The sequence below is a fragment of the Micromesistius poutassou genome (assembly GCF_964030765.1).
Source record: "Micromesistius poutassou genome assembly, chromosome: 18".
NCBI classification, from domain to species: Eukaryota; Metazoa; Chordata; class Actinopteri; order Gadiformes; family Gadidae; genus Micromesistius; species Micromesistius poutassou.
The window spans coordinates 15,095,072-15,117,618 of NC_140288.1; the positions used below are offsets into that span (position 1 = coordinate 15,095,072).

Genomic DNA, 22,547 nt, shown 5'->3' on the forward strand with positions numbered 1-22,547 from the left:
GTTTCTCGTTCATTCAGAAAAACAGCACAAATCAAATTTTCCATGAAAACTTCACAGAATTCTGGAGGTAGTTGAGTCGTTAATTAAGAATAACCGCAGAATTGATGTTCCTTAAAGGCTCTGTGGCCCCGTAAGGTGCATCACACCAAAAGTAAAGAGAACTTGGCTCACACAATACACCTTCATTTTGAATATACAGAAAGTTAAAAAAAAATACGATTTATTTTTTTTCATTCATAGAGGCATACAAACCCAAGCCCAGGACTTTTGTAAAACTTTAATCAGAGAGCTCATTTTTACACCTTAACAAAATAATCGTTCAGACAGTAAACATTAAAATGAGCCTTGATTTCCTCCACAACATCCAAACTTAAAAAATTATTTAAAAAAAATGAACTATTAAAGTCTAATCGAGCCATAGCGGGCGGAGGAAATGGTTGAAATAGTCAACAGAACAGTCCAGTGGATGATGTTCTCCATCAGAACAGTCCAGTGGATGATGTTCTCCATCAGAAATCCAAAAGGAAGCCAGGGGCCCTTGATTTCTACATGGCACAGATTCTGTTTATTTTTTTTAAACAATCACTTAATTCATTTTCAGGAATATTTGTATGTGTACGGACAAAAAGAGAAAACTAACCTGGATCAAAAACATTGTGAATATATACAGAGTTCTACATAGAACTGTATATATACATAGAGTATATACAGAGTTCTGTTTCACAGGGGCACTGGTAAAGTTGTTTTTCATTTCTGCATGTTAAACAACTACATGTTGGACACATTGATGCCCTTTCTCTTTGATAGGAAAACAAAAGGTGGGCCATGAAGCTTGGGGTGCTTTAGGTCAAAAACCTCCAACCAAACGAATACTTTGAGAATATCCTGATATTAATATCACATCAATATTAATATCTCTGAATAAGATTAACATGGGGATGTTATGATCTCTATATAATATTAAAATCAGGATATTCCTTTGATAACTACAATATTATTTTTCATAGCATATTGTGAAGCGTATTCCATCCACACCAAACAGACCAACCGACCAGCCGTCTGACTGCCTTTGAATGTTACTCGTTACCGTCGGTAACGGCTGCTGGCTCCGCCCCGCTCCTTGTCGCGCTCACGCTCACGAGGTCGTTCGCGGTCACGTGACCGCTCGCCGCGGCGCGCGGAGGGGGCAGAGGCCCCGCCCTCCCCGCCCCCACTACGAGGCACGCGGTCCGACCGCTGCCGACGGCTGCTCACCACGGCCTGCGTCCTCCGCAGGAAGTCATCCACACGCATGTCATAGTCGTGCTGAGGGAGAGAGACATAGGGTTAGAGTTAGAGAGAGACATAGGGTTAGAGTTAGAGAGAGAGAGACATAGGGTTAGAGTTAGAGAGAGAGAGAGACATAGGGTTAGAGTTAGAGAGAGAGAGAGACATAGGGTTAGAGTTAGAGAGAGACATAGGGTTAGAGTTAGAGAGAGAGACATAGGGTTAGAGTTAGAGAGAGAGTTAGAGTTAGAGAGAGACATAGGGTTAGAGTTAGAGAGAGACATAGGGTTAGAGTTAGAGAGAGAGTTAGAGTTAGAGAGAGACATAGGGTTAGAGTTAGAGAGAGAGTTAGAGTTAGAGAGAGACATAGGGTTAGAGTTAGAGAGAGACATAGGGTTAGAGTTAGAGAGAGAGTTAGAGTTAGAGAGAGACATAGGGTTAGAGTTAGAGAGAGACATAGGGTTAGAGTTAGAGAGAGACATAGGGTTAGAGTTAAAGAGACATAGGGTTAGAGTTAGAGAGAGACATAGGGTTAGAGTTAGAGTTAGAGAGAGACATAGGGTTAGAGTTAGAGAGAGACATAGGGTTAGAGTTAGAGAGAGAGACATAGGGTTTGAGTTAGAGAGAGACAGAGTTAGAGTTAGAGAGAGGAGTTAGAGTTAGAGAGAGGAGTTAGAGAGAGAGAGACATAGGGTTAGAGTTAGAGAGAGAGACATAGGGTTAGAGTTAGAGAGAGAGAGACATAGGGTTAGAGTTAGAGAGAGAGAGACATAGGGTTAGAGTTAGAGAGAGAGAGACATAGGGTTAGAGTTAGAGAGAGAGTTAGAGTTAGAGAGAGAGTTAGGGTTAGAGTTAGAGAGAGAGAGACATAGGGTTAGAGTTAGAGAGAGAGTTAGAGTTAGAGAGAGACATAGGGTTAGAGTTAGAGAGAGAGAGACATAGGGTTAGAGTTAGAGAGAGACATAGGGTTAGAGTTAGAGAGAGAGAGACATAGGGTTAGAGTTAGAGAGAGACATAGGGTTAGAGTTAGAGAGAGAGAGACGTAGGGTTAGAGTTAGAGAGAGACATAGGGTTAGAGTTAGAGAGAGAGTTAGAGTTAGAGAGAGACATAGGGTTAGAGTTAGAGAGAGACATAGGGTTAGAGTTAGAGAGAGACATAGGGTTAGAGTTAGAGAGAGACATAGGGTTAGAGTTAGAGAGAGACATAGGGTTAGAGTTAGAGAGAGACATAGGGTTAGAGTTAGTGAGAGAAACATAGGATTAGAGTTAGTGAGAGAAACATAGGATTAGAGTTAGAGAGAGAGACATAGGGTTAGAGTTAGAGAGAGACATAGGGTTAGAGTTAGAGAGAGACATAGGGTTAGAGTTAGTGAGAGAAACATAGGGTTAGAGTTAGTGAGAGAAACATAGGATTAGAGTTAGAGAGAGAGACATAGGGTTTGAGTTAGAGAGAGAGACAGAGTTAAAAGTTAGATACATAGAGTTTGCTGCTATTTCGGGATATGGTTTGAGCCTATATTTTGGTCTTAGCATAGTCTAGCTCGTGATCTTAGCCCACCATAGCTCTTGGCTTAGTCTAGCTACTAGTCTGTGCCTAGCTCTTAGTCTTGCCTAGCTCCTGGTCTTAGCCTAGCTCCAGATCAAAGGCTAGCATAGCTCCTGGTCTTAGCCTAACCCCTGTCTTAGCCTAGCTCCTGGTCTTAGCCTATACAGAGCATTTATGAACAGGCAGTTTGGAAAAAAGCAAAGACAATAATTTCCGACTCCCAACACCCACTCCCCCTTCCCTGAAAATTAAACCCTGCCATCAGGGAGAAGAATCTGCGTGCTGTTATGCAAATCCAACCACCTTAAAGGGGTAGTTCGGAATTTTGGACATCGGACCTCATTTCCAATTGAACAGTGTGTTATTTATCATTGGAGACCTCAATCAATTCCTTCTAGTTGCAGAAATCGCTGGTGCTAGGCTAGCGCAAGTTGAGGGGAACTGCTAGCCTACAAACCAATTATAATGCAGACTATCGATGTAAATGTCTTGTGTTGATAGAATAATGTCTCCAATGATAAATAACACAATGGCTCACTTGGGAATGAGGTCCGATGTCCAAAATTCCGAACTACCCCTTATCATTTGTCCCAGCCTCCATTAAGCTAATGATAAATGTGAATTAGAATAATGTGCAATAAATAGGTTAGCACTTTAGCACATAGCACTTTAGAAGATCTAGTTTTAGTTCAGTTTTAGTTCTAGTGCAATATGCAACACAATAACACTTGCACTTTATCCCCATACTGTAGATGTATATTCAATACAGCAAAGCACAATTTAACCTACAGTCTACCAAGCTCCATGTTGTCAATGTTAAAATGTTGGTTTGTCTGTTTGTTTTTTGTTTTATTGTACTCTCTGTGTATGTTATAAAATCAACGATGCACTGTGCCCAAGACAAATTTCCCCACGGAGACAATAAAGTTGAACCTAACCTAACCTAGCTCATTGCTCACCGGGCTAGGTGCAAAGGGGCGCGGTAGACGCTTTTCTCTGAATCGTGTGTCGTGGTGTGGAGGTGGGGCAAGGGGGGGGCCCTGGTGGTGGTGGGCAGAGTAGGAGGAAGAGGCAGGATGGTGGTGCATGGCGGGGGCATGGTGGTAGTACGGAGGACCGTGGTGGTGGTGGGGAGGGGGCGGGGCCTGCTCCACACTGGGATATGGTGCCTGGAGACACAAATTCATATTATAAATGTATTAATATACACACAAACATAGCACAGATATAATAGCACATATGTTAGCTACCAAGCTATAGAAAGAAGATATAGCTAGGTAGCTAGGTAAAAAGACATCAGCTGGACAGGGTGTTCGCCTATCGAGCGCCATACCTATGGAATAGTCTGTCACCTGTAATCAGGGAAGCTGACTCTGTCGAGCTATTACAAGCCAAGCTAAAAACGCACCTCTACAGCCATTTGTTTGGAACACAGGGGTGCGAAAACTAAACTGATACGATGTGAAGATCGATGTGGGTTTTTCGTGCTTTTGTTTATGCAGTTACAAAATTAGTAGCAGTCTACATTTCCACTATGCACGTTTCCCCTTCTAATTCATTATTCTGTCTGTTTTAGCGTGTTGCGCTGACTGCCACTGGACGCCTGGACTCTTGTTATGGCTAACCGGCTAGCACCCCATCATGTATGTATGTATGTATGTATGTATGTATGTATGTATGTATGTGTGTATGTATGTATGTATGTATGTATGTATGTATGTATGTATGTATGTGTGTGTGTATGTATGTATGTGTGTGTGTGTGTGTATGTATGTGTGTATGTATGTATGTATGTGTGTATGTATGTGTGTATGTATGTATGTGTGTATGTATGTATGTGTGTATGTATGTGTGTATGTATGTATGTGTGTATGTATGTATGTATGTGTGTGTGTATGTATGTATGTATGTATGTATGTATGTATGTATGTGTGTATGTATGTATGTGTGTGTGTGTATGTATGTATGTATGTATGTATGTATGTATGTGTGTATGTATGTATGTATGTATGTGTGTGTGTATGTATGTATGTATGTATGTGTGTATGTATGTATGTATGTATGTGTGTGTGTATGTATGTATGTATGTATGTATGTATGTATGTATGTATGTGTGTATGTCAATTATGGCACCCACTGCACTCCTGACCATCCCTGGAAGGAGGGATCCCCACTCTGTGTTCCTTCTCAAGAGGAAGGAGTTTTTTCTTGCCCTTATGGGGGCTTGGGTCAGGGGGATGTCCTAAATATTTGGCCTGTTAAGCCCTTTGAGACTGTAATGGTGAATAAGGGCTATACAAATAAAATTGAATTGAAGAGGTAAATTGAGATGCTAGCTAGCTATAGATTGAAGAGGTAAAAAGAGATCTTAGCTGTAGATACAAGAGGTAAACAGATGCTAGCTAGCAATGAGGTAGAGGTACCATCGTCTGCCATGTTGGTGGGGGTCCCAGATGATAGTCCCTCATGTAGTCATTATAAGACTAGAGAGAGAGAAAGAGAGAGAGACAACAACATAGATGACTCAATGTAAACATGGTCTATGAGAATAGTCTATTATAGACCATTCTGAGGTGATTGGATTTCCTTTTTCATTATTACTGGCTTTGAGATATATATTAATATACTTTCACATTTTACTGGTAGGTGTGTATATGGTATTATCTTAATTTTTAGGTCAATCACTAAGAACCTCTTCCAGTATGCAGCAGAATACAACAAATACCGATAAATGAGTGGTTTAAAAACATGAAATCTTACCCCGTTCAAAAACACATCTCTTCGTACACCAGAGAATCGTCTGTAAGAAGTACACATTACATGTTTATACAGTACATAAGACATTACATACCTTACATCAAACATTACATATATACAGTATATATCCAATTACCTACTCTACATTACATGTATATAAAGTACATACTATACATTATACATTAATGTATATACAGTACATAAGACTGTACATACTCTACATTATACATGACCTACTCTACATTACATGTATATACAGTAGATAAGACAGAGTGCATACTCTAGATTACATGTGTATACAGTACATCAGACCGTACATACGCTACGTTAAACATGACCTACTCTACATTACATACTTTACAGTGCATATCAGGGTGGGTCAGAATGATGGGGTCTTGGTTGGTGATCTGTGTTCTAGCCCTTTGTTTTAAAGTTACACAGTGGCGCTGTTAAAGAGCCTGGTGACGCAGCGCCACTGAACCCAGCATCCCGTTGTCCATCACTTAAACAAATGTTTACCTGTCAATGGGTGCGTTGCGTAGATCTTGAAGGGAACCTGTTTTTCATTAAATCAATTACTAGGAAGCAGCATGAATACATAATGCATCATTATAAAGCAGCATGAATATACATAGAACTATTATAAAATGGATGAATATTTAATACAAATAAAGTATTAAAGTGTATGAATATATAGTTATAAGGAAAAAGCATGAATATAGCATTCATAATACAAGAATGAATACCGTATATAATAATAATTATTAAAGCGTATGAATGTATAATTATTATAAAACCATATGAATATATAATGAATAATGGTTAGGAGTTGGGTTAGGGAATTCTTCCCTCAACCTTTCACCGTCACACTCCAGGGAGCCTGGGGGCAGGGCATGGGTCGGTAGCTTATTGCTCTTCCCAAGGTCATTTATGATAGCAGTGATTGAAAGTGGGTTGAGGATAGAAGGACTGCTAGAGACTGGGTCCTGGGTTATAAAGCATGGTACGGGCCAATCCATGCCCTTCTAATTCCTAAACGGTCCAGTGTGTCAAATTGAGGCAGTTAGGTATCAGATTGCAACCAACTGAATCCCCCCCACACCCTGCCCTTTCCAATAGCTGTTGTACTGGCCTGTGCTGGTCGTGTAAGGCGTTGTGTAAGGTGCTAGTAGGAACTTCCAAAATGATGTTCTTGTGTCATTTTATACTGAACACGATTGTTCTGTGAGTTTTTCTTCCCAGGTCAATAAACTGACACATCGTGGAGCTGAATGGGACTGTACCCGTACGCCGCAATTATTGTTTTGCGAAAAAGGGACTTTCAATTGAATTGCACCAGGGTTGATTTTTTACATCTTTTTAGCCTGCAAATAGATCAGTTTAACCAGCCAAACTTTGTACATGTTGTAGGATATGGCGGAGGTTACAGCCGATTTAAGTTTCCTAACACAGTGTTCTTTTTGCATCCATAGTGGTAAACTACAATGAAAGAGCTATAATTATCATAATCCCCCTCATCTGCCAACTACCATTTGTTAAACTATGTCTGTGCAGCGGTGGATGTCCACGTCTGATGGACTGTTAACCTGCTAGGACACCTCTAACGCCACTGTGTGTGCAGATGTGTGGAGCTTCATCTGTACAGCGTTTATGTCCAAGGGTGGTTAAGCCTCTTGGATACAGAGTGTTAACGCCACGGTGTGTGGCGCATTTCATATGCACCCTCGCTTATAATACGGCTACTACACAAGGACGGCACTGACAAGAATCACAAATATGTCATAGCTATTGGAATAACACGCCCCACTCCTTCCTACAACTCTTATCCTACTCTTTCCTACAACATATTTTCTTTAAGACGTGTTCTCTCTAGAGGTCTGGGCTACTGTAGAACCATTGCAGTGCAACATGGCTGCCTCCTTTGTAGAGGACCCTCTCTCAATGTAGATATTAAAGGGCTTAAACTAAGGGAACTAACAACAATTCATGGGATTATATACTAATTAAAACTTTTTTTTATAAAAAAAACTTTTATATACTTATGAAGGTTATTATTAATTCCAAGTCAATTTCACTCAATGCCACTTATTTCAACACACTGGACCGTTAATGTTGTTAAGAACGTCTAATCACTATGTACAGTTTGTAGTAGTTTGCGCCAGATGCCTATGGTCATGTATCTGTGGGAGGTGGCAGGAGGCGGAGGGGAGCAGGATAATAAAGTTTCAGCCATTAAGCCTTTCCTCCTTCATTTTATCAGGCGCTCTGTGGTAAAGGAGCAAACCATTCACCCAGAGGGGTAATGGGTCGGTAGGCGCTCTGTGGTAAAGGAGCAAACCATTCACCCAGAGGGGTAATGGGTCGGTAGGCTCTGTGGTAAAGGAGCAAACCATTCACCCAGAGGGGTAATGGGTCGGTAGGCGCTCTGTGGTAAAGGAGCAAACCATTCACCCAGAGGGGTAATGAGTCGGTAGGCTCTGTGGTAAAGGAGCAAACCATTCACCCAGAGGGGTAATGGGTCGGTAGGCTCTGTGGTAAAGGTGTTCGGGATGAGTTCAGAAAGCTAGGGGACTAGGTTAGCTGTTAGAGTAGGTGTAAACTAATTTCATGGAGGGGAATGGGTAGTTAGGTAAAGTACATTTAGGGGAAAGGTAGAAGTAGCTATAAAGTATTTTATGGATGAGTAATTAATTTGAGGTATGGATGGAGAGTTGATGTAGTTTAGGATTAGGGTGGGGGCCCAATAACAGCCTTCAGATCAAGGCAAAGGCTGAGACCTAGATCAGGGAAGCGACCTGGAGAGGTCTCTGCTACCACAGTCCGGAATGGGTCAGGGTTGGCAGTGGAAGGCTAGGAGTGAGGAGTGGAAGGCTAGGAGTGAGGAGTGGAAGGCTAGGAGTGAGGAGTGGAAGACTAGGAGTGAGGAGTGGAAGACTAGGAGTGAGGAGTGGAAGACTAGGAGTGAGGAGTGGAAGACTAGGAGTGAGGAGTGGAAGAAGACTAGCAGTGGAAGGCTAGAGGTGAGGAGGGGTAGATTAGGGGTGGTGGGTTAGGGGTGAGGAGGGGTAGGTTGGGGTGAGGAGGGGTGGGTTAGGGGTGGTAGGATATGGGTGAGGAGGGGTAAGTTAGGCGTTATGTTGACCTGGCCGCTGGTTCATCTCTTGTTCTGCCCGTGGTCGCTTCCGGCCGTGTACCTCATACTCATCCGAGCGACGCCTAGATCACACACACACACACACACATGAGTCAACAAAAACACACACACACACACACACACCAAGAGTCATCACACACACACACACACACACACACACACACACACCAAAAGTCCCCCCACACACACAAAGCGAGATCACACAGACACATCAGATGCATACATATACATCAATAGGGAATAATGTTTAACATGACATTAGCCTGCAGGTATTTCACATTTGTCATCAATTATAAAAGAATTACATTAATTATAACTATATTAAAGTGGCAACCTCGAAGAATTCTGTTTTGATCTCTTTGGCGAGAATCTGAAATTTCCCCAGAGATGCAAACAATTTGGCAACTGACCCCCGGTTCATAACATTGATAATACTGCAAACTGCTTCCATCAGCGCGCCATAAGACCAACCACCGTTTTGTTAACTTATTCGGTGATAGTAACTTTACATATAATTATTTACAATACAATTTTTGAGATTGCCACTTTAACAACATTTTAATTTATCATTTGATGATTTTCGTTAAGCTTGTGTTTACGTTGTCTAGTAAATGTGAGAGCTAAATATATGGTACTGTCTTCGAGTACATGAATACTATTAATTAATTAATTGTAATCAGTGTAAGCCCTAAATGTTCTATTCAATATTAACACACAAACAACCCCATACACACAGACACACACCAACAACCCCACACACACCTACCCACCCACCCACCCGTCTTATAGAACATTGAGTCCATTCCATGTTCTCTATGGGCATGTGTGTGTGACATACCGGTCTCGCAGTGTGGAATTGTGGGAAAGAGGGGGATGGTAGTGGGGTTTAATAGTTCATAGCTTAGCACCAAAGGTCATCAGGTCCTTATGGGCAGAGGGGGGGGGGGGGGTCATTATGGGCGGAGCTTGCCCTGGCCAGAGGAGAGGCTTTCATGGGAAGAGGCGGACTCTATTATTAGAGTTGGGTGGAGGGGGGGGGGAAATGATGACAGTCCCAAAAACATAACAAAACCAAGCCCGGCCCCTTGCTCACAAGGCCACGCCCCCCCAGGCAAGCTCCGCTCACAGGAAACTCAGTCCTTGAACAGTCCAAAGCCTCGCCGCCTGACCCGGCCCCCAACAGTGACCCTCATCCTAGCAACCAAACCAAGTCCAAGGTGGGGAGTGGTCTCCCCCCTCCCTCACCCAGAGTTCATTTGGAACAACCAATCAGATCCCCACACAGTCCACAGACTTCGCCCCCATTACGTCCACACTCTGCAACTCTACCCAATAGGATATGACCTTGAACAGGACTAGAGCAGAATTGGCAGAGGCAAGCAGAGGGTCCTTCTTTCTCTTATTTTTACGCTCTCTCCATTTCCACTTCTTTTTTATGTTGTTCGGAAAAAACCCAGTCCACTCTGGGCTATCATCCCTCTCCTCCAGACTGATGCTCTGTTTATAAAGTCTTTAGTTTAGGAGGAATCTATTTATTCTAACGTCCTGACGGAGCCTGTCGGGTCACACCTCACTCCTGTGAAGAGAAGATGGTTTTAACACACAGCATTTACCTGGAGAACCTGGCTACAGTTGTACATCTGTAGCCGTCTTAATTACACGTCAACACCTGTAGCGATCTGTACTAGAGATTAGGAACTATTCAAAACTTAAGTTACATTTCCAGTTATAAATTCTATCACTTATTGATGATTTGAAAATGTTAAAATATATATTTTTGGTCGATAATTGGTTAATTTCCAAAACACCACCAATAAATGCTCATTTCAATCTGCAAACAGATACAAAATTTAAAAGATCTAGATAAATCAATATTACTCTAGGTAACATTTCCTATAAAGAATGTCAAACCATTTGACAAAGAGCCATGTACCTTCAGTACTGCATGCAGTTAGGTTTGTTTGTCCAGTGACAATGTGAGTATCTATATAATAAAATATTATATATCATATACTAGTTGAGATCAGACTGCTACCTTGTTTCCTAACTGAAGCAAGACTGAAGGAAACTTGTTCACTAGCAGAGGAAAGAATGAAGGTACCTTGTTCACTAGCCGAGGATAGACTTATGGAACATTGTCCACTATCTGAAGAGAGACTGAATGAACCTTGTCCACTATCTGGAGAGAGACTGAAGGAACCTTGTTCACTAGCTGAGGACAGACTGAAGGAACTTTGTTCACTCACTGAAGAGAGACTAAAGGAACCTTATTCACTCAATTAGGACAGACTGAAGGAACCTTGTTCACTCACTTAGAACAGACTGAAGGAACCTTGTTCACTCAATGAGGACAGACTGAAGGAACCTTGTTCACTAGCTGAGGAGAGACTGAAGGAACCTTGTTCACTAGCAGAGCACTAGCTGAAGAGGGACTGAAGGAACCTTGTTCACTTGCTGAGGAGAGATGGTAGGGGAGGGTCTGCAGGACCCCCTCCCCCCCACCCCTGCACAGGATGACATCCCGCCTGCGAGCCAATCAGAGGCCAACAGTGCTGAGTGGCGGTCAGAAGGGGGAGGGGGTGGTGGGCGGGTCCCCCACCTCCTACCCCGTACTGACCAGCTGACGGTAAACAAGAGGGCTGGGCCTAGCCCCGGGGCTAAGCAGGCCCCTGCTGCTAGGTGGGTGTGTCCCGCGCTGTCCACTGCCCGGGGGTTGTTTAGCTAACCTTCCCAGGACGCCACCGACATCGCGGTGGGGGGGGCGGCCCCTCTCTGCCGGGCCGCCGGGCATCCCAGCCGCTGTGGATGAGTGATGGTGGTGGTGGGCGAGGCCGGCGTGGTGGTGGGCGGGGCCTGCGTGGGCAGGGGGCAGGGAGGGGGGAGGGGCCATCAGGCGGTTGCGCCGGATCTTGCGGGCCACGGGGCCGGCGTCCACGCTCTCATCGGCAGGGAAGAGAGAGCAGAGCTGGGCTCCCACGTCTGGTTGGATCTCCTAGAATGTACAATATATGATAATGATGATCATACATATAACAGATAATTATAGGTCTATGAATGTACTTTACCACTATGGATGATCATACATATAACAGATAATTATAGGTTTATGAATGTACTTTACCACTATGGATGATCATACATATAACAGATAATTATCGGTCTGTGAATGTACTTTACCGCTATGGATGATCATACATATAACAGATAATTATCGGTCTGTGAATGTACTTTACCACTATGGATGATCGATACATGTAACAGATTGAGATAATTATAAGTCTATGATTGTAATACGAGTACTGTGTGTTGAGAAACATAAATAGGCTGTGACTTTCACCTTATATATAGGACTTTGTCCTATAAAATATACAATGGTGACTTTAAAAAAGCTCCTGATCGAGATTGGTTGAACTGATTTATTCGCTGGCAAAATTGCAACGAATAATCGTGTTCAATGTAAAAGGACCTTTACTGTTGGTTATGTTTTCAGTTATCTACTGCGTCAAGCTAATTTATATCCGTTTCAGCCTAACCCCATACATTATATAATCCTAAATAACCATTATAAACTTGTCTACAATTCTAATATACTATGCAACGCCATTTGTACCACAAGAAAAAATAAAGATAAATGCAGCATAAAATATCAAAATTTAATTTAATATATTTTTTAATTGTTTAAATTAAATACATTTCTTAATTGATTATACGTTTAAAATAATTACTTAAATGTTTATAGTGGTTTTGAAAATAAATGAAATAAATTATAAATTATAGACAGGTGTGTGTATTATAAGGCAAGTTTCATATCAAGCATGCGTTGCGTTGCCTCGAATGACATAATGCATTCTGGGATAAAAACGTCAGAAATGCTGGTGATAACTTCCCTATGCGACATGTCACATGACTTTAAAAACCCGCGGGCGCTCCCTCTGTCTGCTTCTCCGTGCATATGGTCTCAAATAAATGCGGGCATAAGACACTCCCCTCAACATATCAAAACGTTGCCCTAATTGGTTGGAATTACCACATGGAATTTCCCAACTCCTTTCAAAGAGGCGTGCCCTCCAAACGACGCTTGTTCAAACTACGAGAAGTGCACCTGTGTCCAACTTGACGTGTTTCTGACTAGTTCCAGCGGATGTTCTCAAGTTTCGTGCATGCATGCATGCGCTCAAATGCAGACGATCTGAACACGCCTAAAGACAAGTGTGTGTATTATAGACAGGTGTGTTCCGTAGATAGGTGTGTTTTGTAGACAGGTGTGGTTCTTAGACAGTAAAGGCGCACCGGTTGAGGCAGTGTTTTGTTTGTTTCATGGCCTTGGGACTATGTCTTTATTTAGGTATTCACAGTGTATGTGTGGTTTACGTTCGTATTTGTAGGGAATCAAATTATTATGTATTCTGTATATTATTTTAGGTACTATCTATATTTTATTTTGGAGCCTGTGGGTGAGCAAGTGTTTTCAAGACGTATGCCACACATGTATATATCCCAGAAGAGCAGGTCTCTTAAAGGTTTGGTACCCTTTCACCCATAGAAGGCTCTGTAATGTGTGGTTAAACACACAGTTCAAACACACAGCCCCTCTGGGTATAATCCAGATAATGCCCAACTAACAATGCATGTGTGAGCTAACAGACAGGGGCGTACAGTAGAGTGCTGTGCTTACCTGTCCGTCTCGTCCGATCTTAACCGGCTTGTGCTCGTTCCAAGGGTTACTCAGGTGGGCGGTTTTGGTGAATGGCAGCTCACGCCTGGTGGACACAAACAGGCTTTAGACATTTAAACATTTTCACCGCCCTACCTGTTTGAAATGTTCCATGGGGCCAACCAATATACATGTGGGGCCATACTGTAGTTCACGGTGTATGTGGCTGATGGTGTTCTTAGTCAACATACCTGCACAGCCAGTCGATGTGGAAAACTCCCCCCAGCATCTTGGCGTTCATCCCGGCTGGGAGGACCCAGTGGATGGGCGAGCCGCCATGCTGGGACTCTGAGGAGAGTCGAGCAAAACCTACACACACACACAGACACACACAATATATATATGCGGTCTTTGAAGGTTTTAAACCATGGGTTTCTCATCGGTCTAGACTTAATGTAAGTGTACACAGCCAGAGTTAATGGATTTTCAGTTCATTAAAGCAAAAAAACTTTTAAAAAAAAACTTAAAAAAGTAGCAAATCCCCCCTAGATGTGTGTGCGAGAACACATGTGTGTGAGTTTGTGCTTGTGTGTGCATATGTGTGTGTGTGTTTGCGTATGTGTGATTGGGTACCTTGGAACTTGCCGCTCTCCCGTACAGAAAACACCAACATGACACTGCGAGCGGAGCGGAAAGCAGTGTTCAGCTTCTTCTCGTTCACTGGTAGAGTGGACCACACTCCCTATAACATAATGTATATATTAATACTGTAGAGTGGACCACTATCCCTATAACATAATGTATATATTAATACTGTAGTATGGACCACACTCCCTATAACATAATGTATATATTAATACTGTAGTATGGACCACACTCCCTATAACATAATGTATATATTAATACTGTAGTATGGACCACACTCCCTATAACATAATGTATATATTAATACTGTAGTATGGACCACACTCCCTATAACATAATGTATATATTAATACTGTAGTATGGACCACACTCCCTATAACATAATGTATATATTAATACTGTAGTATGGACCACACTCCCTATAACATAATGTATATATTAATACTGTAGAGTGGACAACACTCCCTATAACATAATGTATATATTAATACTGTAGTATGGACCACACTCCCTATAACATAATGTATATATTAATACTGTAGAGTGGACAACACTCCCTATAACATAATGTATATATTAATACTGTAGTATGGACCACTATCCCTATAACATAATGTAAATATTAATACTGTAGTATGGACCACACTCCCTATAACATAATGTATATATTAATACTGTAGAGTGGACCACTATCCCTATAACATAATGTAAATATTAATACTGTAGTATGGACCACACTCCCTATAACATAATGTATATATTAATACTGTAGTATGGACCACTATCCCTATAACATAATGTAAATATTAATACTGTAGTATGGACCACACTCCCTATAACATAATGTATATATTAATACTGTAGTATGGACCACTATCCCTATAACATAATGTAAATATTAATACTGTAGTATGGACCACACTCCCTATAACGTAATGTATATATTAATACTGTAGTATGGACCACACTCCCTATAACATAATGTATATATTAATACTGTAGAGTGGACCACTATCCCTATAACATAATGTATATATTAATACTGTAGTATGGACCACACTCCCTATAACATAATGTATATATTAATACTGTAGTATGGACCACACTCCCTATAACATAATGTATATATTAATACTAGATAAAGTATTAATAGATAAATAGATAAAGTGTCCCCCAAGATATGTAACATATCTTCCATGAAGATCTCCTTCCCACCCAGGACAAAAGAACAACATAAAGGGTTACACGCACATTATTACCAACACATACACACCTTGGCCTTGGCGAGGGAGACGTTCTCATGGTTGTTGCTTTTAATTAGAAAGTAGCGTGCGTCCCGCAGGATGTAACGGAGCTTGCTGCTCTGGTCTGGAAGAAGAAGAAGGAGAAGAAGGACATTAATTACTGCTCCAGTGTTTCCCACATGGTTAAGTAAGACTATAGTGGCTGGACCTGAGAGCCTCTAGGGGCTCCAGAATTTTTATTTACTTCTCAAAGTTAAATGCATCAATCTACTGCACTACTAAAACTAAAGGGCAAGATCTATGAATAACTTTTTGCTCTTGTGAACTATTTAGTGCTAAAAATAAAAAAGTAAAAAATGTAAATCCTAAACATGCTTTTGGACTTTTTGAGAGTGTCTACGTGTGGAGGGGCAAAACAGAGGAAGGGGCAATAAAAATTGATTGGGCCAAAGAGTTAGTACTTTTTAAGTATTGCGCATCAAGTACTTCATGACTTAAGTACTCCCAGCGCAAAGTAGGACCTTGGACTGGATACCAAGGACTGGATAGCTAATCCTACTCTAAGAGGAGGACCTGGGAGTGAGTTACCAAGGCTTAAACCTACTCTAAGAGGAGGACCTGGGAGTGAGTTACCAAGGCTCCTCAACCTACTCTCGGTAGATTAGGCTTTTAGGAGTGACAGACATCATACAACCTAATCCATATCTTAGTCAAGATGAGCTCAAATCTGGGTGAACTGGGAGTTTCTTTCTCTTTTGCTTCATATTTATTGAGCCAAATCATGTTGCTGGAAGCAGGGATATTTAAGCCTAATTGGTAGGGGTGTAATGATTCACCGATACTAAACGGTATCCGGCTGGATTAACACAGATGCGACTGCATCGATACGTGGGCACCTGAATCGATTTAAATAACCAAGAATCGGTAGATGCACCGATTTAAATGTTGCGAATCGGTTTAGTGAAGCTTTAGCCTGATATCAAGGCACCATTGTCACCTAATTTTATTCCGTTTCCATACAGCTCTGAAAAATGGAATTTAAGGAAGTGGTGGATCCGTGTGCTTGTGCTTATCGTGCGTGCTTGTGCGTGCTTGTGTTCCCTCCGGATGATATTATGAATAAACGACTGCGTCTCTGGTATTACGTCATTCCTTCTTTAGCGCTCGTTAAGTAAAGAATAACTATCCACCGGTCACACGATAACGTCAAAATCCAAACCGTAGCGCAAATTCACACCGGTGTACTCTCTATACCGTTTATACCATACACCCCTAAGACCCACCCACTGGCACTGATCTGTAATAGGTCTGTAGCGTCAGTGGGTCCCACCTCCTGTAGGCTGGTTTGAAAATGAGAAACTAGTGCTTGTAGTTTTTTAGAGTTGGGAACCCTTGATAACCCTGATACGTCTAATATACTAGAAAAGTACTGTGGTATGAGGGGGAGTATAAGTAGCATACATAGTAGTATACATAGTAGAATACATAGTACTACTAGTTTAGTGTGGGGCTCACTTTCCATCCCTTTGCGGACGGCCTGGACGGAAGACGACAGCTTCTCTCGTTTCCTGTTGGAACCTGTTTTCAAAGTAAGAGAAATGGTCTTATTAAAAAAATGTAACTGAACAAACTTAGCACCAGTTAGCTTAGCACATGTTAACTTAGCATCAGCTAGTTTAGCACCAGGTAGCTAAGCACTAGCTGGTTTAGTAACTGCTAGCTTAGCACCAGGTTGTATCAGGTTACTTATAACCAGGTAGCTTAGCACAAGCTGAGCTTGCACACGGTATCTCAGTGTGCCGCTACAATAACTCACCACCATCTGAGAACTCTCCGCCCCTCCTCCTGGCTCCGCCCCTCCTGGCCGTGCCCTCTCGGTCGGTGGAGGCGGAGTGCGATGATGCAGGTGAGCGAGATGAGGAGCGGGATGAGGAGTGCGTCTCGCTGCGGGAGTCTCCTGCCTCACTGCGTGTGTCATAGGCCTCACCACGACTCCTCCCGTAGCCGCCTTCTTCCTCCTCCTCCTCCTCCTCTTCCTCCTCTTCCTGTTCACCCTCTTCTTCCTCTTCCTCTTCTTCCTCATCCTCCCCTTCCTCCTCCTCCCTCTCTTCCTGGTCTTCCTCTTCCTCCTCCAGGCCCTCCTCCTCCGCCTCCTCCTCCTCCAGGCCCTCCTCCTCCTCGACCTCTAGCCCCTCCTCTTCCTCCTCCTCCTCCTCCTCCTCCTGTTCTGCCGACTCCTCTTCTCCTTCCTCTCCTGGTTGCTCTACTTCCTTGTGTATGGGGACGGGCCGGCGCTCTTCTCGCCGAGGCTTCTGGGTAAAGTATTAAAAAGGGCACAGAATGAATGAATTTTAGAAATGTAAACTGTGTATACGCTAAACTGTATAAACTGTACAGATTATAAAGCATATATGAACTCAAACTCAAAGCTTCCGGTAGCTTAACGTATGTGACATCCCTCTCCTCTACTAATCTCAATCGACCCTCAAACTAACTCGATAACTAGACATACTTCAGTAAAAAATGATTGATGGACGAGGGAAGAACCACCATAAGCCACAAAAAAGACAAAAGTGTTCAAAAAAACTGAAGATATTGAACTGATAAAGATATTGATTGGACGGCGAAAGTTTGCAAAACCAGCTTACGTGACTTAATTGTGTAGAACTTGTTGTGCTTACATTAGAGGCCTTTTGTCAGTTTCATGCCACCTTCATAGATCAATGGTGGTGGTACCTCCGGTATATCAAATGGTAGTGTTGTGAGTTTTGCACACTGCACTTGTGCCTGACATTTAGTTAGTGTGTAAAGCCTTGGGGAGTAGGCTCAGCGTTGTCGAAGGGGTCTGGGTCAGAGACGGTATGGGGGAACACAGAAACATGCTCAAGAGGCACAGGAGAAGACGACTTGAAAAATGCTCCAAAACATTGCAGGCTATTTCAGTGTCTTGTGGTTACATCTCTCAGCGGTTACATCGCTCAGCGGTATTCAGCAGTATGTCTGACGCTGATCGCTACTGGGGATCGTATTGGTTTAGCTCTACACACCCCTCGTATAAACGGTAAACTGTAAGTCGTTGAGTGCTTAGAGGGTGCTCACCTGCTCAGCAGCAACAACGTCCGCTCTCCGGGTTTTGCGCTCCTCATAGTACCCCGCCCTGTAGGCTGCGGAGGCCGGAGCCTTTTTGGAGGATGAGGGGGGGGTGCGCTTGGTCCCAGCGGTGGGTCTGTGGGCGTGGCCCGAGGGGCGGGGTCTCTTGGTCCCCTGGCTGTCGGGACGACCCGCCTTCCTCTTGGTCCCTGAAATGAAAGTTTGAAGTTCCCTCAGAATGGTGCTTCCGTACCGTTAAAGTGAATGTTTGCAGGAGTAGTATTGCTTAAGTTTTGGATACCAACTTTCTTCAAAAGAGTGATAGCCTACTTTAGTTGTCAAACAAGGAAACAACCTGAGAAAGAAACGTCTCCAAAACATGGATGTTTTAAAGATTGAACACCGACTTCCATAATCCCCCTCATCCGCGGAATGCCATTCGCACCCATTAGATCGCCTTCACAAGGACATATAGGTTGAATAGTCGATCTTTTAACTGGCACGATTATTATTGGAAAATGACGTATATTTGCATCACGGCTGATATTACTTATTCCTGTTCTCAGATTTAATCCAACTATAATAACTTTTACACGGATAGGATAGTACTGATTAATTGACAGATTATTTCAGATCCTCTTTTTCCGTTCCTCAGAGGTTTCCATAAGGACTTTAACAAGTCTTTATCTCTTACCCTTTTTGTCAGCCAGCTCGTGTTCGGCCTCTGGATTGTAGAGCTCATCATCCTGGTCAGGGGCATCGGTTAGGATGTCCTCCAGAACACTGAGCTCCCCCTCTACGGGAGGACAGAGGAGACAAGGAGATGAAAGAGAGTGCAAAATCCAGTTTGACATTCCCGTGTGTGATGTCTGAAATAGTCTCCCACCCAGCAGTGATAAGGATTCACGCTGTGGAGCCGGGAGGCACCTCCCAAGTACCCATCTTACTCCGTACGCTTACCTGCCTGTGGAGCAGCCTAGACATTTTAGGTAGGTGGACAGTAGGGCAGTGACTCTAACCACTCCAGCACCGTCATGTGGCAATTGTTCTATTATTTATTTATTACACAGGTGTGATATTTAAATATTATATGAAATATTAATCATTGATCATCGTTTAATAACTGAAAATATTCCCTACAAGGGAACATTTTCAGTTATTAAATGCACACTATTTCCATATAAAATGTTTTTTCAGAAAAATCTCACCTGTAGTAGTTGGAGCATTGCAAATATGATCTACTACAGCAAAAATAATGGTAAAAGGTCATTTTATTGATTTTTAGTGAATATTTCCAGTTATTAAATGCATACTATTTCCATATAAAAATGTTTTTTTCAGACAAACCTCACCTGTAGTAGTTAGAGCATTGCAAATATGATATACTACAGCAAAAATGGTAAAAGGTAATTTTATTGATTTTTAGTGAACATTTTTCATTTACTGAAACATGTAATTGGCAGACGGTCCCAACCGAATGTCAAGCCAATATCCAATAACGAACCAACTTTACCGCGGTAAATAACTTTCAGTCACTGAGACAGTAAAGTGATCCTACTTTAACATAATTAATCTTGACTCAAGTTAAAGGCAGGCTCACTTAACGATAGAAAATGCTTTTTGTGGATCTCGGTTATAGGATGCATTAACCAGCCTGCATCACAGGCTTCATTCTCCCTGTTTTTTTTGTTTTGTTTTCTAGTTTTTTGCCAAAGGTTGTACACCCAGACTTGTCGTTATTCACACATCCCCATTTGTGAGTGCTTATGCTGAGTTCTCGCTTTGAGTATTATCCACATTGAATATTTCACTTGCAAAACAATATTTCTTTTCATACAAGATAACATATCATAGCCCTTGCAGTTGTGGAGACAATATTTACTTTGGGTAGGTTATGTTCTGAAGAACTGAGCTGTATCGAATATCGATATTTTTCAAAGCATTGTTAGAAAATACAGTATCATGACAACACTTGGCATCACCAAGCATACAAATACAAATCTATAATTAATAATATAGTGCATTATGTTACAGCTATACTATCATATGCTAGCAGGCTGTAGGACCAAAGGCTAGTCGTGGCTAGCAGGTTCGAGTCCTAGGCTAGCCGGCTACGGCACCAGAGGCTAGCCGTCCGTGCTACCAGAGGCTAGCCGGCTACGGCACCAGAGGCTAGCCGTCCGTGCTACCGGAGGCTAGCCGGCTACGGCACCAGAGGCTAGCCGTCCGTGCTACCGGAGGCTAGCCGTCCGTGCTACCGGAGGCTAGCCGTCCGTGCTACCGGAGGCTAGCCGTCCGTGCTACCGGAGGCTAGCCGTCCGTGCTACCGGAGGCTAGCCGTCCGTGCTACCGGAGGCTAGCCGTCCGTGCTACCGGAGGCTAGCCGTCCGTGCTACCGGAGGCTAGCCGTCCGTGCTACCGGAGGCTAGCCGTCCGTGCTACCGGAGGCTAGCCGTCCGTGCTACCGGAGGCTAGCCGTCCGTGCTACCGGAGGCTAGCCGTCCGTGCTACCGGAGGCTAGCCGTCCGTGCTACCGGAGGCTAGCCGTCCGTGCTACCGGAGGCTAGCCGTCCATGCTACCAGAGGCTCGCTCACCTTTCTCGTCTCTCCGCTCCGCCGACATCATGAGCGGAACCTGCCTATTGTCTCGCGGTCTTTTGCTTCCCGCAGTTCAAAATAAACTTAAACGTATCTCCAGTATTAATTAATTAATTTTTTTTTATTCAGTGGTTATTTTGTAATAATTTTGCGGTTCCAGCTAGAACAAAAAGGTTTCCCGATGTGCGACTCCAAAATCCCCCATAATGCAGTGCGACTTGGAAGGCTGCATACTTCCTGTTGTCGTTCTCTCCGGTTCCTGTGCGACGTCACGTTGCGGGAGTACACACGCGTCGTCTTTTATTCCTCCCGTTGTCAATGACTTCTCTATAACACGGAAGAGTAATAATAGAAACGATCAAATGTCGGACGAGGCGACGCGGCGCACGGTGTCGGACATCCCGCTGCTAAAGACCAACTCCGGCCCGCGGGACCGCGAGCTGTGGGTGCAGCGGCTCCGGGAGGAGTACGTGTCCCTCATCCGGTACGTGGAGAACAACAAGGCGGCGGACAACGACTGGTTCCGCCTCGAGTCCAACCGGGAAGGCACCCGCTGGTTCGGGAAGTGTTGGTACGTCCACGAGCTGCTTCGCTACGAGTTCGACGTGGAGTTTGACGTGCCCGCGACCTACCCTGCCACTGCGCCCGAGGTGGCGTTACCGGAGCTGGAGGGCAAGACGGCAAAGATGTACCGCGGGGGCCGCATCTGCCTCACCGACCACTTCAAGCCGCTGTGGGCGCGCAATGTGCCCCGCTTCGGCCTCGCCCATCTGATGGCGCTCGGCCTGGGCCCCTGGCTGGCCGTGGAGATCCCCGACCTGGTGTCGCGGGGCCTCGTCACTCACAAGGAGAACCAGCAGGCCCCCTCAGCTGAGGCCTCGTGAAGACTGTGTTCATTATATAAAGTCATGAAACAACCTGCTTATGTTCACTATATAAAGTCATGAAACAGACTGCATATGTTCACTAGTGATGGTCATGAAACAGACTGCTTGTGTTCACTATATAAAGTCATGAAACAGACTGCTTATTACAGTATGTTCACTAGTGATGGTCATTAAACAGACTGCATATGTTCACTAGTGATGGTCATGAAACAGACTGCTTATTACAGTATGTTCTCTAGTGATGGTCATGAAACAGACTGCTTACAGTATGTTCACTAGTGATGGCCATGAAACAGACTGCTTGTGTTCACTATATAAAGTCATGAAACAGACTGCATATGTTCTCTAGTGATGGTCATGAAACAGACTGCTTACAGTATGTTCACTAGTGATGGTCATGAAACAGACTTCTTACAGTATGTTCACTAGTAATGGTCATTAAACAGACTGCTGTGCTCACTATTATAGGGATGAGGTCATGAAACAAACCGCTCATGTTCACTAAACAAGGTCATGTTTCATTCATATTTTTGTCTGTCAATCAGATGAATCAGTTATTAGAACTGCTTGCGATGGTTGAACATGAGCGAGAATTTATCAGAGGGTTGTTCATAATTGTAAGCAATGTATCGTAATGCAAATGTTAGAATGGGTGTTAAGTTCGCCTCTTAACGCTTGCTGCAAGTTCACTTTAGTCTATCAATGT

The 22,547-nt window shown here is 43.2% G+C and overlaps 2 protein-coding genes across 3 annotated transcripts; one reads left to right on the forward strand and one right to left on the reverse strand.

Moving 5' to 3' along the window:
- Positions 1–268: 268 nt before the first annotated feature.
- Positions 269–21,146, reverse strand: ythdc1 (YTH N6-methyladenosine RNA binding protein C1). Of its 2 annotated transcripts, none has more exons than XM_084483376.1 (16): positions 20,952–21,146; positions 19,051–19,152; positions 18,366–18,565; positions 17,083–17,575; positions 16,782–16,844; positions 15,296–15,390; positions 14,011–14,119; positions 13,629–13,746; positions 13,399–13,483; positions 11,450–11,715; positions 8,712–8,785; positions 6,089–6,125; positions 5,573–5,612; positions 5,236–5,295; positions 3,772–3,981; positions 269–1,305 (listed from the first exon to the last, which is right to left on the reverse strand). In XM_084483376.1, the coding sequence occupies exons 1-16, from the start codon at positions 20,980–20,982 to the stop codon at positions 1,084–1,086; spliced, it is 2,205 nt and encodes a 734-aa protein (XP_084339502.1). In that variant the 5' UTR covers positions 20,983–21,146; the 3' UTR covers positions 269–1,083. The 2 variants fall into 2 exon arrangements, with proteins under 2 accessions (XP_084339502.1, XP_084339501.1); XM_084483375.1 differs by having other exon boundaries at positions 17,083–17,578.
- Positions 21,147–21,212: 66 nt separating this feature from the next.
- On the forward strand, positions 21,213–21,977 carry ufc1 (ubiquitin-fold modifier conjugating enzyme 1). Its single transcript, XM_084482889.1, has one exon. It carries the CDS (start codon positions 21,317–21,319, stop codon positions 21,836–21,838), a length of 522 nt encoding a protein of 173 aa, XP_084339015.1. The 5' UTR covers positions 21,213–21,316; the 3' UTR covers positions 21,839–21,977.
- The last annotated feature ends 570 nt before the right edge of the window (positions 21,978–22,547 follow it).